Source organism: Miscanthus floridulus, chromosome 4 (genome assembly GCF_019320115.1).
Source record: "Miscanthus floridulus cultivar M001 chromosome 4, ASM1932011v1, whole genome shotgun sequence".
NCBI lineage: Eukaryota > Viridiplantae > Streptophyta > Magnoliopsida > Poales > Poaceae > Miscanthus > Miscanthus floridulus.
The window spans coordinates 115,072,335-115,088,289 of NC_089583.1; the positions used below are offsets into that span (position 1 = coordinate 115,072,335).

Sequence of the window (15,955 nt, forward strand, 5' to 3'; positions counted from 1 at the left end):
CTTTATTATGAAATCTATACAAGTCTGGCCCTTCTCTATCAATGAAACTTTTACGCAAGTCTCGTGCAGTTGGTACGTGTTTAGATCGAGAAATTTGAGAATTTGGTTACGGATAGCACTTTCTTTTTTATTTGGACAATTAGTATTCAATCATGGACTAATTAGGCTCAAAATGTTCGTCTCGCGATTTCCAACCAAACTGTGCAATTAGTTTTTTTCGTCTACATTTAATGCTCCATGCACGTATCGCAAGATTCAATGTGATAGCTATTGTAGCACTTTTTGGGAACTAAACACAGCCTTGGTTAAAAAAAAACTACACAAGTTTGGAAGTACACCTGCAGTCTATAATTTTCCAGTATATACAAATAAGGTCCTGTTTGGTTCCTGCAGTGTCTTCTAAAATTCCTGTCACATCGAATGTTCGAACACATGCATGGAGTATTAAATATAGACTAATTGCATAACTTGCGACTAATTTGCGAGACGAATCTTTTAAGCCTAATTAGTCCATAATTTGACAACATGGTGCTACGGTAAACATGCGCTAATGACAGATTAATTATGCTTAAAAAAATCGTCTCACAAGTTAGCCTCTATTTATGTAATTGATTTTATAATTAATTTATATTTAATGCTCCTTATTAGTATCTAAATATTCGATGTGACATGAATTTTAGGAGCGACCAACATCCCCTAAATTCTTCTCAAAGCAAGCAGGCGCCTAGGCCATACAGTGCTTTTAACGTGTCCGACCACTGTACGCAGGATGAACGAAAGGGAAACATGCGTGCACGTCAGCACGCGTATAAACCAACCTCAGGTACAGTTTGGACGTTTGAATCAAATTGGGCAAAGGTATAAAGGTAAAAAAAAAGGCTTTATTTGGTGCAGACATGGACATGCACAGGTATATACATGGACCTCAAATTTTTTCACACAAAAGTGGTGTCCAAAAAAACAAATACTATATATTATTTTGGCGGTCCCACCGGGTGACCCAAGCATATTTTGGTGCCCTTCTACTTTCCTTGCCTCGAACTCCAATCTCTTCTCACCACAAATCTCTTGTGCGAGACTAGCCAAAATGCTTTGGTTTCATTCATTCACCCTCCCTCCAAAATGAATACTTAAATAAAACAAAAGAAAACAAAAAGGTTCCCATCTCTCTCCTACACATGCACGCCAACAACTCCACATTCTCTCTCTAGTCTCACCAACCAAACCTAAACCAAAGACAATGGAATAAAAAATTTAGTCAAGAGAAAACAAACCCTCAAGCCCCTGCCCCTCTACGAAACCCCATTATTCCATTTTTATGAGCCCATCATCCCCACTAGCTTGGGTTGAGTAACTGGTCTCTCTGATTCTAAATCTAAACACCTCAAAACCAAATCAAATGGGCCCCATCTTAGGTATAAAAAAACTATAGGGCTCAAAAGGGACAAAAATGTTGAGAGGAACAGTGGAAAAGGATTTACAACAAAATACTCCGTAGATTTTTAAAATCCACCAAAAATTTCCCAATTTTCTCCTCCTACTATATTAAACTCCCCAACCCCCTCCTCCTCCAGTCGTCCCCGTCCCTCCACTCCTCCCGTCGAGCACTTGGCACTGCCAATGGCGGCTCCCGCCCACACCCCTTCGATGCGCGCAAGCCACCTCCTTTCCTCGTGAGATCGACGCGCCTCCTCCTCTCGTGCTCCATTCCCGCTCCTCGTTCGTTTCTTCGGCCCCGAGCCAGCCATCGCGCGGCCGCCTCCCGCATCTCGTCGTGCTCCCATCCCAGGTCCTTGGCCTCCGCCGTTCTTGGACAGGGGCGCGCCCCCGGTGCCCACTCCGCGAAATCCGACTCCCTCGTGCGGCTCCGTACGGTGGGAGAGATCCATCAGGCGGTGAGCGGGAGGGGCGGCGTCCACACAACCGCGGGGACGGGCAATGGCGGCCGTGGCAGGCCCACTCTGCACGTGGCTCGTCGCCGCGTGCTTGTCTGCGGCATGCGACGCCGAAGAGTACAAGCAGAAGCATTGCTGCCCCGCCGGAAGCGGCGCTGGGGGCGGCGTCATGCTCGGCCATCGCCGCCGCCTCGGCGCGCGGCGCCGCGGCTTGGCGCGCTCTGGTGAGACGAGATACACTCAGCATTTGGTTGTCTCATGTCCTTTGTTCGCTTTGTTGGATCCTTGCATGCACATACGTACGAATCCTAGTGTAGTTTCTCAGCATCGGTAGTATCGCCCAGGGTAAATGTGCGATTTTTATCCTGTTTCGGGCGTCATACGCTGCGTAATGCGTCTGCAGGACGACGATTATTCTCTGGATTGTCCTGAGGATCTTGTGTAGTGACTAGTAGTAGTTTAGTCTGCGTGGGTTTTAGGTTCCCCTGCTTCTGCTTGGGATGCATTCGCTTGTGGCTGCTGCTGAACTTGTGTCTTCAACATCATTTTCTTTCAAGTTTGACTTGAGAATCCAGATAGAATCGGTTTTTCTCATTGCTAATATAAAATATTAAAGGTGCGTTTGGAAGACTCCAAAACGCTGAAAATAAATCAAAGAGTTAGGGGTCACATTTGCCATGGCCCATCTTGCATCAAGCAAACAATTTATCTAGTTTTGTCCAGTGTGCATGTTTGTTCACCCTCTTCAGGCTGCATTTTGTTTGTCACTCAAGCTGACAAGGGTCTCAACAAATTGGTTGTGGTTTGCAGGAATGGCTATGGCTGTTGCCTTACAAGCTGAAAGAACTGTCATTGAAAAGAAGAAACCCGATATCAAACAAAGGAGGGTGGTTGTCACTGGCATGGGTGTAGTGACACCATTGGGCCATGATCCTGACGTGTTTTACAACAATCTTCTTGATGGTGTTAGCGGAATAAGTGAGATTGAGAGGTTTGACTGTTCCAACTTCCCCACGGTAATACAGAGCACATGATTTACCTTCAATCTTTTTGGAAGTGGTGCTCAGGCTGGTTTTGCAATTTGGTCAAATGTTACCATGCAGTGATTGATATTTGGACTTTAATACAGAGAATTGCAGGAGAGATAAAATCCTTTTCTACTGATGGTTGGGTTGCACCTAAACTTGCAAAGCGGATGGACAAGTTTATGCTATATCTGATAACTGCTGGAAAGAAGGCATTAGAAAATGGTGGACTCACCGAAGAACTGAGGAATGAGTTGGACAAAACCAGGTGTGGGGTTCTCATTGGTTCTGCAATGGGCGGCATGAAGGTTTGTATTCTCACAGTATATTAATATTTAGTTGTATATCTCTATGGATTCCAACTATCCATGGAACATGTTTCCTATGTCCTAATACAAGCTTATGATGGACTGTCAAGCAGGTTTTTAATGATGCAATTGAAGCACTGAGGGTGTCTTACAAGAAAATGAACCCATTTTGTGTTCCTTTTGCAACTACGAATATGGGCTCTGCAATCCTTGCAATGGATCTGGTGTGACATGATCTGATTCTTTTTTTATAATTTTCTATTTAGATAACAGTGACTACCACAGCTCATACTTTCTGTGACTTACAGGGATGGATGGGACCAAACTATTCTATTTCCACAGCTTGTGCTACCAGTAACTTCTGTATCCTTAATGCAGCAAACCACATCCGAAGAGGCGAAGCTGTAAGTAACTTCAACCTTCCATGTTCTCTTTGAAAAGTAACCTTTTATTTACGACCATCTTTCAGGACGTTATGCTCTGTGGTGGTTCTGATGCACCTCTTATCCCAATCGGTTTGTGGCCCCAATTCCTCGTTCTTCTGCCTCCAGTTTTCCACAGTTTGTCTTCTTCTTTGCAGTTTCAAGTGTTTTGACTATGACATGCAGGATTGGGAGGTTTTGTGGCCTGCAGAGCACTTTCACAGAGGAACAGTGACCCAACGAAAGCTTCTCGACCATGGGACACGGTTAGTATCTTTTATTGTGCAACCCTATTATGACAACATTTTGCTGGATAAGTAATTATCATCATCTAGTACAAGCACATCAGCACCTTGTTGGTTTAATTAACTTACCAGCTTGGTCCATTTGTTGTACTAGAGTGAGATATTTGATCTTTATGTTACAGGGCCGTGATGGTTTTGTTATGGGGGAAGGGGCTGGTGTCCTCGTATTGGAAGAACTTGAGCACGCCAAGGTTTTAAACATGCAATTTCAGTTGCCCCTCTTTATAGATCTTTCAGCTGCTTGTTTCCAGTTCAATGGCTTGTGATTATGTTCAAACATTACTGCCTCCTGAGATCTGTGCACCTTCTCCAGGAAAGAGGTGCAACAATATATGCTGAATTTCTTGGTGGAAGCTTCACATGTGATGCTTACCACATGACTGAGCCACATCCTGAAGGTGAAGTGTATATCTTGATTCCGCCATGCCCTTTCCTGTTCTTTTCCTACCTAAATCTATTGAGGCCGTCTGATGTAGCCTTTTCACTAATTAATTATCAGGAAGAGGGATTACTCTCTGCATCGAAAAGGCACTAGCTGATGCAGGGGTAGCAAGGGAAGAAATCAACTACGTGAATGCCCATGCAACGTCTACACAAGCAGGTGACTTGAAGGAGTATGAGGCTATCGTGCGCTGTTTTCGCCAGAACCCTCAAGTATGCCACCTGATGCAAGCAATTCTACATCAAAATTTATATTGCAAACCATCATATTGTGAACCATCTAAATCCCTTTTTTCTGTTATGAAGCTGAGGGTGAACTCGACCAAATCAATGACTGGGCATCTTATAGGAGCAGCTGGTGGAATAGAAGCAGTTGCTTCTGTACAAGTAAGGAATTCTTAGTACTCTTACAGGGAACATATTTACTTGGCATTATTCTATTAACAATACAAAATTTACTTCACTGAATATGAACTATGCATTTATGGCATTGAATTGTCCATGTTCATTGTATCTTTCTGTATGTCCAATATAGTGAATTTCCAGTGCAATTAGTAATTTATTGGAAGACATGAACTCTGTAACTGAAAAATTCAGCACATACCCTATTACTTTTCTTTTGAAAAGTAATCACATCACACAGTATTACCCTCCAATGTCTCAATGAAATATTTATTGAACATAGTGGCACTGAAGCTAAGTTATTCTATAATGAAATTTAGCTACATCTGCCTTTTTTCTAGATTATGTTGTGGTCCTCTGGCTGAAATTATGTACAGATACATGTATCTTTATCTTTCTTTCATTTATTTATCTTCAAGCAACAGATTTTGCACCACCCAGTTTCCTGGAAGATTAGGCACTTTTTGTTTGGATATAACTCCAATTATCCTAGACCAAGTATACTCAATATGATATTGAAGCAGTTATTCTTTCGCAATGAACATTGGCATTTGGGTTTCATTCTCATGTAGCCGTGAACTATCTCATTCTTTGTTGTTACCAGAGCATGTGTTTTGCTATCGGTTTCAATGCAAAACCGGCTCATCATGGGAAATTCTTCTTTGTTGTTCATTGCAGGCTATAAGAACTGGTTGGGTCCATCCAAATTTGAATTTAGAAAATCCTGAGGACACTGTGGTAAGTTCCTTTTGTGATGCATGATCCAATTCCATTTTTACCTTCTTTCTACTTCTACTAAATAAGCTAGATATGAATGAAAGAGCAAAATCTATAAGTTGAATGGTGTTTTAATGCTGATCTTGATACAGGATGTGGGCGTCTTGGTAGGATCACAGAAGGAGAGATGTGAAGTGAAGGTGGCGTTATCCAACTCATTCGGATTTGGTGGGCACAACTCATCAATTCTCTTTGCCCCCTTTAAGTGAACATGACCGACGAACTGCCAGCTTTCTCATCGTCCAAATGGCTTCATATATCTGGAACTCCACATAGAAGACAAGTGGACTCTGCAACTTCCTCCGCACCACACATATTACATGGAGGTCCAAACTGAGGGTATAATACTATGGCACACACATTTGAGCGAACAAAACATCAGCCCCCCTACATGTTTCATCTATATCACAAAGTTGCAAATATATGGTAACTATCAAAGAACTTACCGTGTCTGGGCCAGTGTTTTCGCCTTCACCATACCTGCCCATTGTCAGTACTATTTCCTAGATTTGGAGTAGCCCCGTAGCTAATCCTCTTCCCTGTGGAGGTGATGGGATTTTATGTTGTAATTGATGTTGTCAACAATATCGTTATTAGCCATGAATTGCTGGTTCCACCGTAAACATCGCTGGACGTTTTCACTTTGGTTGCTTTGCTTTTCTGCTGTTCCTAACTGAGTTATTAAAGATTTGTAAATGGCCACGCTGTTCGGCCTTTAGTCATCTGTGTACCACGAGCGGATGAGCTTGCCCCCAGGGAGCAGCAACCAGCAAGTAAGGCCAGCTAGCCTGGCAGTACGCGTAGTGAGTTTATTGTTGCTGAGCTGAGCAGCTGCCTAGAAGGCTGGGCACTTAGGCTGACGACAAATATATAATTTAGGGAACGTATGATCAAAATCCCATATAAATGGTAGGGACTAAAGTAAGGTAATCTAGAATCTACCTTTTACTCTCGCAAAAAAAAAAAAAAAAAAAAAATAGAATCTACCTTTTACAGGAGAGGTGGATAACGGGCAAGTTGAAGTCGTTGTGAAAACGCGAATTCACTTTAGCACAAAAAAAGGTGATGAAATGTTCCAAAGGAACTTGAAGACAATTCAATAATGCTATGCCAGTGAGCTTAATTGCTTTCATGAACCATGATAAGGAGATTTTTTTTTTCTAGATCGGGTGTTCAACCCGTTTTTCATTATAAGAGGGAAGTAACCAAATGTTGCAGAGTTCTTCGCGGTAGTGGCGAGTGGCCAATACCGAACACCAAGCACCTATCTACTGGATACACGAGCGTTGTAATTACATTACACCTGAAAGAGGCGACCAAGTGCCGAAGGCACAGCGAGCGGCGAGAAACCGGCCGCGACCCTCCAATCTTCAGCTTCGCTTGCAACCGCTTGCCGCAGTTCCGTGGTGTTCCTGGCCGGTGCCCTCCCAAAGGTCACACTGTTCCTCTCTTTCCATAAGCTCCAGGCGATAAGCAGGAACATGGAATCAAACATCGGGCGGGCAGCGGAGTCAACACGCTCACGCTGGCGCAACCACCACTCAGCGATTGGCTCGTCGTGTTCAGGTACGAGCGACGCCAAGCCGATCGGCAACAGCAAGGAGACCCAAAGCTCCCTTGCGACAACGCAACCCAGGAGAAGATGACCCACAGTTTCTGTAGCTTGAGCGCAAAGAGCGCATTCATCGCCGTCTTGCAGTCCATGTCTCTTCGGCCTCTCTGCAGTCCATAAGCGATTGTGCAGCGCAAGCCAGCAGAAGAACTTCACTCGCGGCGGCGCCTTAGTTCTCCAGAGCTCCTTTGCCCCGAGCAGCGATCTGGAGACGGCAAAGAATGCTATGTATGTCGACGAGGCCGAGTACCTTCCATCGTTGGACCACTTCCAAACAAAGCGATCCGATTGCAGCGGGTTCAGTGTTACTCCCCGGGTGAGTTCCCAGACCTGGAGGTACTGGCAGAGGACCTGAGTTGTGAGCGCACCGGCAAAGTCCCGTGCCCACCGGTTTTGGTCCATTGCTTCCTTGATCGTCCTTCTGCGACCCACCCTGGACATTGCTGCGAACAGCTGAGGAACGAAACGGCATAGAGGCCCAACCGACAACCAATTGTCCGTCCAGAACAGCGCCGCCCCGCCATCGCCATCGCCATGAACGACTGCCATACTGATCGAGGCCATGGCAGCGACCGGCTTCTCAAGGCGGGCCGGGAGCTTGACCCTGCAGCGTTCAGGCTCTGCTCTGCGCAGCCACTCCCAACGTAGACGGAGGGCATACCCAAAGAAACGCAGATCAATTACGCCTAGTCCACCCAGGCAAGTCGGATGATAAGGAGAATTTGTGCATCAGTGCTGTGGTACTTGATAGTCTACACTCTACAGAGCTTACGAATCGCATGGCATTTGTGGGGTGGGGGGGGGGGGGGGGGGGGGGGGGGGGGGGGGGGGGGATTTCTGTTTTCTGAAACAAATCGTGGTAGCTACATGCCTGGCTCTCCATGGTGGATAATAAAGGCCATGAGCCCATGATCCATCTCTTCAGATATGCTCATGGGCGTTGATGGCGACTAGGGGACGAACTGTTCTTTTTTAGACAAACTGGACTGGAAAAGATGCATTCGAGATTTGATGGAGCTGCTTACCATCCTGTCCATGCCGTCCATGGTGGATAATAAAGGCGATGCATGCTTGATTCATCTTATATGCATGCTTCAATTCCACTGACTACATATTTCTGCCTGCAAACAAATAAGATTCAGAAGCATATCGCGCGTGTTATTATTATTATGGAAAGTACACTGTACACGCCTACCGATAACCAACTGCATTATTCAGTTAACAAAACAATTCAAAGTTCAACCATGAATCTCAATTCTCAATTCACACGAAGATGAAGTATCCTCACCACAGCTTGTAGGGGACTGCAAGTAATTTGACCCGCGGCCGCCCGAGGGGGTGGCTGGAATGCGGATACCCTCAAACTTGTCAACCTTGGCTCCGGCAGTTTCTGTGTTGCAAGGTTCTTGGAAACTATTGCCATGGACGACGATGATATAACTGTCAGCCATGGATCGGACATCGGAGGTAACACTAACACCAGCTATGCATGGTGGCAATTACAGTGGCAGCAGAAATGGTGAAGTTAAACTTCAAATGAAGACGCACAAGTCGAGATATATATCACGTGTGCAATGGTACTATCATCCGTAATGTGTTCTGAATAATCTTTGGTGCTTTGTTTCCAAGAGACTGTTCTACCTGCCTGCTATGTATTGCCTGAGTAACTATTCTATTGGAGTTCACTGCAAGAGAAGAGAAGACATCTTGTAATTTTTGTGCTTCAACATACAGTCCATGTATTATCTCCATCAAGTACATTCTAAGTTGTTCATTCCGTATCAAATCATTAAGTTACTTAATCTTCAAAATCGTTAGGTTACTTTATATGTCCCAAGTTAAACTTATCTAATTTTGAGCAAGCTCCATTTCCAATGTTTGATCATTATTGGTGTCAATGAAGAGGTATTGTATGGTGAATAGTCCCTTGAGGAGGACTATTTTGAGTGGCACAGAGGGAACTCGACATTCTGTGACTATTTTGGGTGTTCTGTGTATTGAGTTGCATACACAGATCAATTCAACCTTAAATTTAAGGGCCTGTTTGGTTTAGAGCCTCCCAGACAGATTCATCTTCAAGCATCAATTTCAGCCCCAGGTGCTCAAAATCGGTCCCCTGAGATGAGTGCCTGTGCTAGTCAAGGTTGCTTGGTTCAGAACCAAACATGCCCTAAGTTGATGGAAAGGCAGACAATTTACTTTATACAAATTAAGTTGCATATACAGTAATATTTTACATATAGCTTGTATTAGTCTTTATAAGTATATTTCAGGAGTATTTTAGGCAGTTTTTATGACGGCGTAGATGGAAAACTTAGATACAAATTGAAGATATTACTTCAAATTATATTCCATAATGATGTATGTGCGTAAATTAGATCTAAACTGAGGATTATTTTTTCATTATCCTTCATAGTGGTATATGTGTGTAATTTGGGTGGTTATTTTTAATTATATTAATTTAAATGCAGATTTTGTTGGTTATTTTAAATTATATTTAATAACAAGTAATTTATATAAAAAAGTATGGAGTTATTTTGTATTATCTTTCATAACAGTAAAGATGGATTTAGATGTAAATAGGGATTTTTTTAAATTATCTTTTATAATGACACTGGTGGATAAATATAGGGAGTTATTTTATATTTTTTCATAATGTAGAGGTGCATATTTTTTATAAAATACAATAGATTCAATTGTTATTGTTGGCAACGATGATTAAAGTCTACCAAATAAAAAACAGATGTTTCTGATTATTATAAGAATTTCTATTATTTATCTTTTTTTCTTGCGTGCCTGATGACAATTATAACATGGAGGCTACGTCTAGGCTTTTAATTTGTAATAGTAAAAATAAGATTGCAAAACAGGTCTGGAGGCTTCTCAGTGAGCCTGACTCGTTATGTGCAAGAGTGTTGAGGGCGAAGTATTATCCAGATGGAAAACTCCTCCAAGCGAGAATGAAAAGTGGCAGCTCATACACTTGGCAAAGTGTGATGGCGGGCCTAGAATGTTTTAAACAGGGCTATATTTGGCATGTCGGGGATGGCTCACAAATTAATATTTGGAATGATCATTGGATTCCCAGTAGCCACAATATGAAGGTGCTCACACCAAGAGGTAATATTCTGGTATCCATGGTTGACGAGCTAATTAGTCCAATTGATAGACGATGGGATATACACCTGATTAGTTCTTTATTTTGGTCGGTTGATGTTCATCGTATCCTCCAAATCCCGATCTATAATGGGCGTGAGGATGTGGTAGCCTAGCATCATAATCGGAATGGATTGTTTTCCGTTAAATCGACCTACCATTGCCAGTGGAACCAGAAGTACGGTGATAGAAATATTGCTGTTGTTTCAGGTGGCACAAGCTCAAGCTCAGTATGGAAAGAGCTTTGGAAATTGTCAATACCGAGCAAGATCAAAATATTTGCTTGGCGAGTGCTTCATGGATGCATTCCATGTTTGATGATCCTGGCGAACAAGCATATATCCAACACTGGAAATTGTCCAATGTGTCAGACGGGTGCAGAGGATATAAAACATGCTTTGTTCTCATGTAACCGAGCGAGGGAAGTATGGGGCGCCCTTGGTATATGGGATGTGATTGAAAAACTGCTATCAGTTGATAGATCAGGTTCAGTGCTGATCCAAGATATTATTGGCAGGCGGGGTTTGCCCACGGGACTATCAAATGTTGGTGTTGTAGAACTTATACTTACATGATGTTGGTACATTTGGTGGCAGCGAAGACAAGTCGTTCATGGAGAGGAAATTCAGAACCCGCCAAGGTCGGCCGTTTCAATTGTTGCTATCTCTACAAACTATGCTCTAGCATCAAAGAAATCAGCGGTGATGAACAACAACAGGAAGAAACCTGCATAAGGTTTTCTAATGATCAATGTTGATGCTTCCTATGATGCAGCAGTGGGGGTAGGAAGCACGGGTGCAGTAATTAGAGATGCGCGGGGGGGGGGGGGGATTTATTGCTGCGGCACATAGCTACATCCCGCATGTGGTGGATGCGGCTATGGCAGAAGCATTTGCCCTGAGGGATGGTCTCTTGCTGGCTCAAGAGATTGGTTGCAACTGAGCGGAAATACAAGTTGATTGCATGGAAGTTGTGACCACGATGAATGAAGGAGGTTTCTCAGCCACGGCAGCAGCCCCTATCTATGATGAATGTTGCCAACACTGGATGGATTTTTCTGCTATATCTATTAGTCATTGTAATAGGGATTGCAATTTAGTAGCTCATGAATTAGCAAGGCAAGCTTTGTTAGATAAGAGTTCTTTTGTATGGGTAGATGACCCCCTAATTCTATCCTACAATTGCTTGTAAACGATGAGCTCATGAATTAGCAAGGCAAGCTTTGTTAGATAAGAGTTCTTTTGTATGGGTAGATGACCCCCTAATTCTATCCTACAATTGCTTGTAAACGATGCAACTATTTTATCGAATCAATAAAGTTTGCCTGATTATTCAAAAAAAAAGATTGATAAAAGCGTAGCATCACTCTAGTTGAATCTGGTATTTGATTCCTGATTTCCTGCCCTTGCTGCCGAAAATTGACAATTCTGGGCTTTGTTTTTGTCTTTTTGTCTTTTTTTTTTTTTTTGCTTATTTGGGCTGTGCCATGTGTAAACAGTGTAGGCTTATTTCTTGCACATATGATGAACAAGGTGAAGAACAAGTCACACAAAGGATACAGCACGATGGAATTGGCTCCCGCTAGTTCATATGCCAATTACGAGCAATCTAATTCATTTGAGCATCACGTTTTTATATCGAAATCAAATCACATACATAAACACCTCGAGTTGGGTGTACAGAAATGCACGGTCGTCGACGTAGACATGATCGATCGTGCAGTTAATCAAGAGCATGAGAACCATTCTCCATCCCACCCTTCAACGTCGTCGCCGATGCCGTCCATGCTGATTTTTTTTTTTCAAAGAACAAGCAGATGAAATGCATGTCGCAATTCATCATCATATCATAGGAATGAACTCACGTGGTCTTACTCTTACCACGTCAAGGTGACGTCTTCGCCGCCGTCGCTGCGACTGCGATCCCCCTCGTAGCAGCAGCTGTAGTAGTCGCCGTCGTCGACATGCATCATCGTCGCCAGGATGCCCCCCGTGACCGCTCCTTGCTCGGCGGCACCGACATCATCGTCGCCACAAAGCCACCGCCAATCCGCCGGCAAACCGGCCGCCGTGGCCGCCGCCACGTCCTCCGCGTTTGGGGGCGCGCGTTGCCCGCTCTCGAAGATCTTGCTCCACCACGCGGCCACGTCCGCGGCCGCCGCCTCGCTGCATTCCACGCCCTGAATCTCGCCGCCGGTCGATGCCTGCTGCGCCATCATCTCCCCGCCGTCCAGCAGCACCGGGACCAACGCCGCTGCTGCTGGCGCGTCGATCACCGAGTGCTTCTCGTTCTCTGCATCTGTTGCACTGAGCGCCGGTGACGGTGATCCATGACCTCAGGCATGGGTGGTCGCCGTCTCTATTGCCGGAGGTGAGTACGAGTACGAGGCTGCCGGTGATGGTTGGGTCAATGGAAGGCCAAGCAGATCTTCACAGTCGTCCTTGGCACCATCGTCCACAGAGACACCAAAACCTTGGAAGCTAAGGTTCAGTCCTAGCGGCTGTGCAGGCAAGTGTCACGAACCTCAACTCGAGTAGATCTCACAACTCAAAATCACAGTACAATAGAAGGTTCTAGAAGAGCCTAGGTACAGAGAACCAGTACATGGAAGATGGATAAGGATAAAGGGTAGCAATCTAGCCTAAGCTCGCCTCGAGCGTGAGCTCGCCGCCGGTTGGCCGTCTGGTTCCTTGATGCCCTTCTCCATGCTGATGGCCATCCTTTTATGAAGAGTTGCTTTGCTCCTTGGCCTGCTGACAAGCCCAGTCGTTGCCTTCACTTGGCCCAGGTCCAGTTCACGCTCCTTGATCGGCCCAACTCATAATATTTCCTGAGGGTTCCTGACAGCAAGCTGTGAACCAAACGCTCCAAGCCGCCTTGGTATTGGTGGTAGTGCTCCAACTCCACCAATCCCCCCATGGCGGCAGTGGGTAGTGGCAGTTCAGGTGGCGTGAGATCACAAGGAAGAACGGGTGGTGAGCAGTAGCTACTGGCGGCAGCAATCCAGTGCGCAAGTGGAGAGTTGCACAACGGATTGGCGAAGGAGGCGGCGGCGTAGCTCATCGTCGTATGCGCCAGATATGCTTCTTCGTCAGCCGCCGCTTGGCTTCGATCCTGAAACGCCACTACTTGCACCTGCTGCTGCTCTTCTTGCTGTTGTTGTTGTTGTTGTTGGAGCTGCTGCAACAGTGCTTGACGCAGCGGCGGCGGCGGCTCGTGATGATGCTGGTACGTGGATTGCTGCTGCTGCCTCGTGCTGCTGGCCCGGTGGATCTTGAGGGCGGTGACGATCTCCCGCCGCGCCTCCGCCATGTTGAGCAGCCTCTCCTGGTACGGCCGGGCGGTTTACAATATCGGTAAGAAAAAAAATTCGGTCCCAGCGATAAATACGAAATTTCGGAAATATCGGTTCAAATTTAAATAAATTTAAATTGAGTTTTAAACAAATTTGGCATCATTTCACTAGAAAAACTCTATAATCCATCATCCATCATAAATTTATATAACATCGACGAAATAACATAATATATCACAGAAGTAGAGCCGCGGTAATACAGTGTGCTGATGATGGGCGAGCTGCATATACTAATGGCGTCCAATGTGTGAGTGAGAAAATTAAATAAATTTGAAGAAATTTAGGGCTTTGATAAGACTAGATGATATGGAGGGTCATTTTAGTATGGTTTGGTGTAATTTTAGAGTGAAAGATGAATTTAACCGAAAAATTTTGACCGATAAAAAAAAATTCGGACCTCAGTGAAAAAGGCGATATTTCACCGAAATTGTAAACCCTGCAGCCGGCTCGTGTGCGTCCTCCTCCTCGCCTGCCTCTTCGGCTGCGGCTTCACAGCCAAGCCTTGCAGCCGATCCATCTCCTGATGATGCGGCCGCAGCCGACGACGACGACGACGATGATCGTGTGGTATGGTATTATTGGTCATGGTGTTGATCGGTGATGATCTTGGGATAGATCTTGCTGTGGATGATGATGAGGAGCTCAGATGCTTCACAAGGCTGCTAATGTAAGCCAAGCCCCAGCTGAGAGGTGTGGTTGTTCTTCTTGGTTTGTGCTGTTGTTCCTGAAAGAGGAGGAGAAAGCAGGGCAAGGAGTTGCGGCTAGTCTAGTCTGTGCCTGGATGAGTAGCTTGTCATCGTAAGCGCTGTGATCACTGATCAGGCTTCAGCCTTGTTTAGATTGCAAGTTTTTTCACTCTCTCTTCATCACATCAAATCTTTAAACACATACATGGAGTATTAAATGTAGATAAAAAAATAACTAATTACATAGTTTGATTGTAAATTACGAGACGAATCTTTTGAGCCTAATTAGACCATAATTGAACAATAATTGTCAAATACAAATAAAAATACTACCATGTCAAATACTAATTCCTAACCCCAATCTAAAGACCTTCGTCTCCTCAGGAGTCGGGCCTCAGCTATGCACTATAACGGTAAGGCTATATGATGAGTGCGTCGGAACTAGAACCGTCCCAGTGGATGTTTCATACTGACACGTCAAGGACGAGGCGGCAAAGAAAATTTTAAAGATGAGAGAGAGAGTGAGTTTCGTCCTAGTAAAACTGTAAAACTCGGCTGCCACTATTTCTGAGAGAATGAAACTGCACTGAGAGTCTGAGAGTCCCAATGAGTTGGCCAATCTCATGCAACATTTTATCACAACATCATACAATAATTAGAGTCATAGAGTCTGTTTGTCATGGCTTCAGCTTCAACAACCACTTCTACAGAGGAGCTATACAAAACACTTTTAGAGGGAAAAGCCGTTTTCTAATAAATAGTAGAAGAGTCGGAGTCGTTGGGTCTGAAGGAGGAACGCACGCTCCTCAATCCTCAAGTGCACTGACTCGTCCGGAGGAGCACTTGAGGAGCCATATCAAACAAGTCGCGTTATCTCATACATCAACCAAAATCAATTTACATAGGTACCTTGAAAAACACTTCAGGACCCACAACTGTACGTGCTATATGATAAAAATTGAATATAATCACTGTTTTTTATTTCTTTCCCCGTGGGTGTGTCTGGACCCACAACTGTATACATAGCTCCGCCCCTGTTTGCAAGTTGCAATTGCAATGTTCAGAGCTATACCTATGCGCCCCATTACATTCATTCAGATTTCAGAGCTGAACAAGCAAAAGACAAAGGCCACATTAACCATGAGTTTTTGAAGCTTAGGCTGGCAAAGACAGGACAGGCAAACGATCTATTCATATCTTCAGCCCGAATACGAGGATCCAAACGACCATGATGGTGAACACACGATAGGTCGGACCTAGTTCTGCGTTTTAGTACAAATAAAGGCAGCGGAGAGAAGCTAGTGTTGCTAAAAAAATTGCAGAGAAACATGTCATTTAGCTTATAACTTTAGTTTGTTTTGATTATAAACAGCTTGCAAGCCGTAAGAAAGGCCGTATATATGTGGGTGTACGGTGCTAGGTCAACCAGTGACGGAAAGCATTGACAGCGATCTTGAAACATGCCAATCCAGTGACGAGAAGGGCGAGTAAATTCATCTCCAATACAAAGGCCAAACTGGGAGAGGGACAGAGCAATGTGATTGGTTCGAATGGACGGTGGCAAGGAGCAG

General features: G+C 44.4%; 1 protein-coding gene and 1 pseudogene across 2 annotated transcripts; one reads left to right on the plus strand and one right to left on the minus strand.

Annotated features, from left to right (window-relative positions):
* Nucleotides 1–1,559: 1,559 nt before the first annotated feature.
* On the plus strand, nt 1,560–6,198 carry LOC136550424 (3-oxoacyl-[acyl-carrier-protein] synthase II, chloroplastic-like). 2 transcript variants are annotated; one of them, XR_010782277.1, is made up of 14 exons: nt 1,560–2,119; nt 2,706–2,911; nt 3,025–3,228; nt 3,342–3,452; nt 3,537–3,632; nt 3,698–3,743; nt 3,837–3,916; nt 4,078–4,146; nt 4,269–4,353; nt 4,455–4,609; nt 4,703–4,783; nt 5,477–5,536; nt 5,668–5,873; nt 5,913–6,198. XR_010782277.1 is itself a non-coding variant. In XM_066541991.1 (13 exons), the coding sequence occupies exons 1-13, from the start codon at nt 1,939–1,941 to the stop codon at nt 5,782–5,784; spliced, it is 1,491 nt and encodes a 496-aa protein (XP_066398088.1). In that variant the 5' UTR covers nt 1,560–1,938; the 3' UTR covers nt 5,785–6,198. The 2 variants fall into 2 exon arrangements, 1 of the variants encoding a protein (XP_066398088.1); XM_066541991.1 differs by having other exon boundaries at nt 5,668–6,198.
* A 5,871-nt stretch (nt 6,199–12,069) lies between these two features.
* Nucleotides 12,070–14,415, minus strand: LOC136549144 (uncharacterized; annotated as a pseudogene).
* Between the last annotated feature and the right edge of the window lie 1,540 nt (nt 14,416–15,955).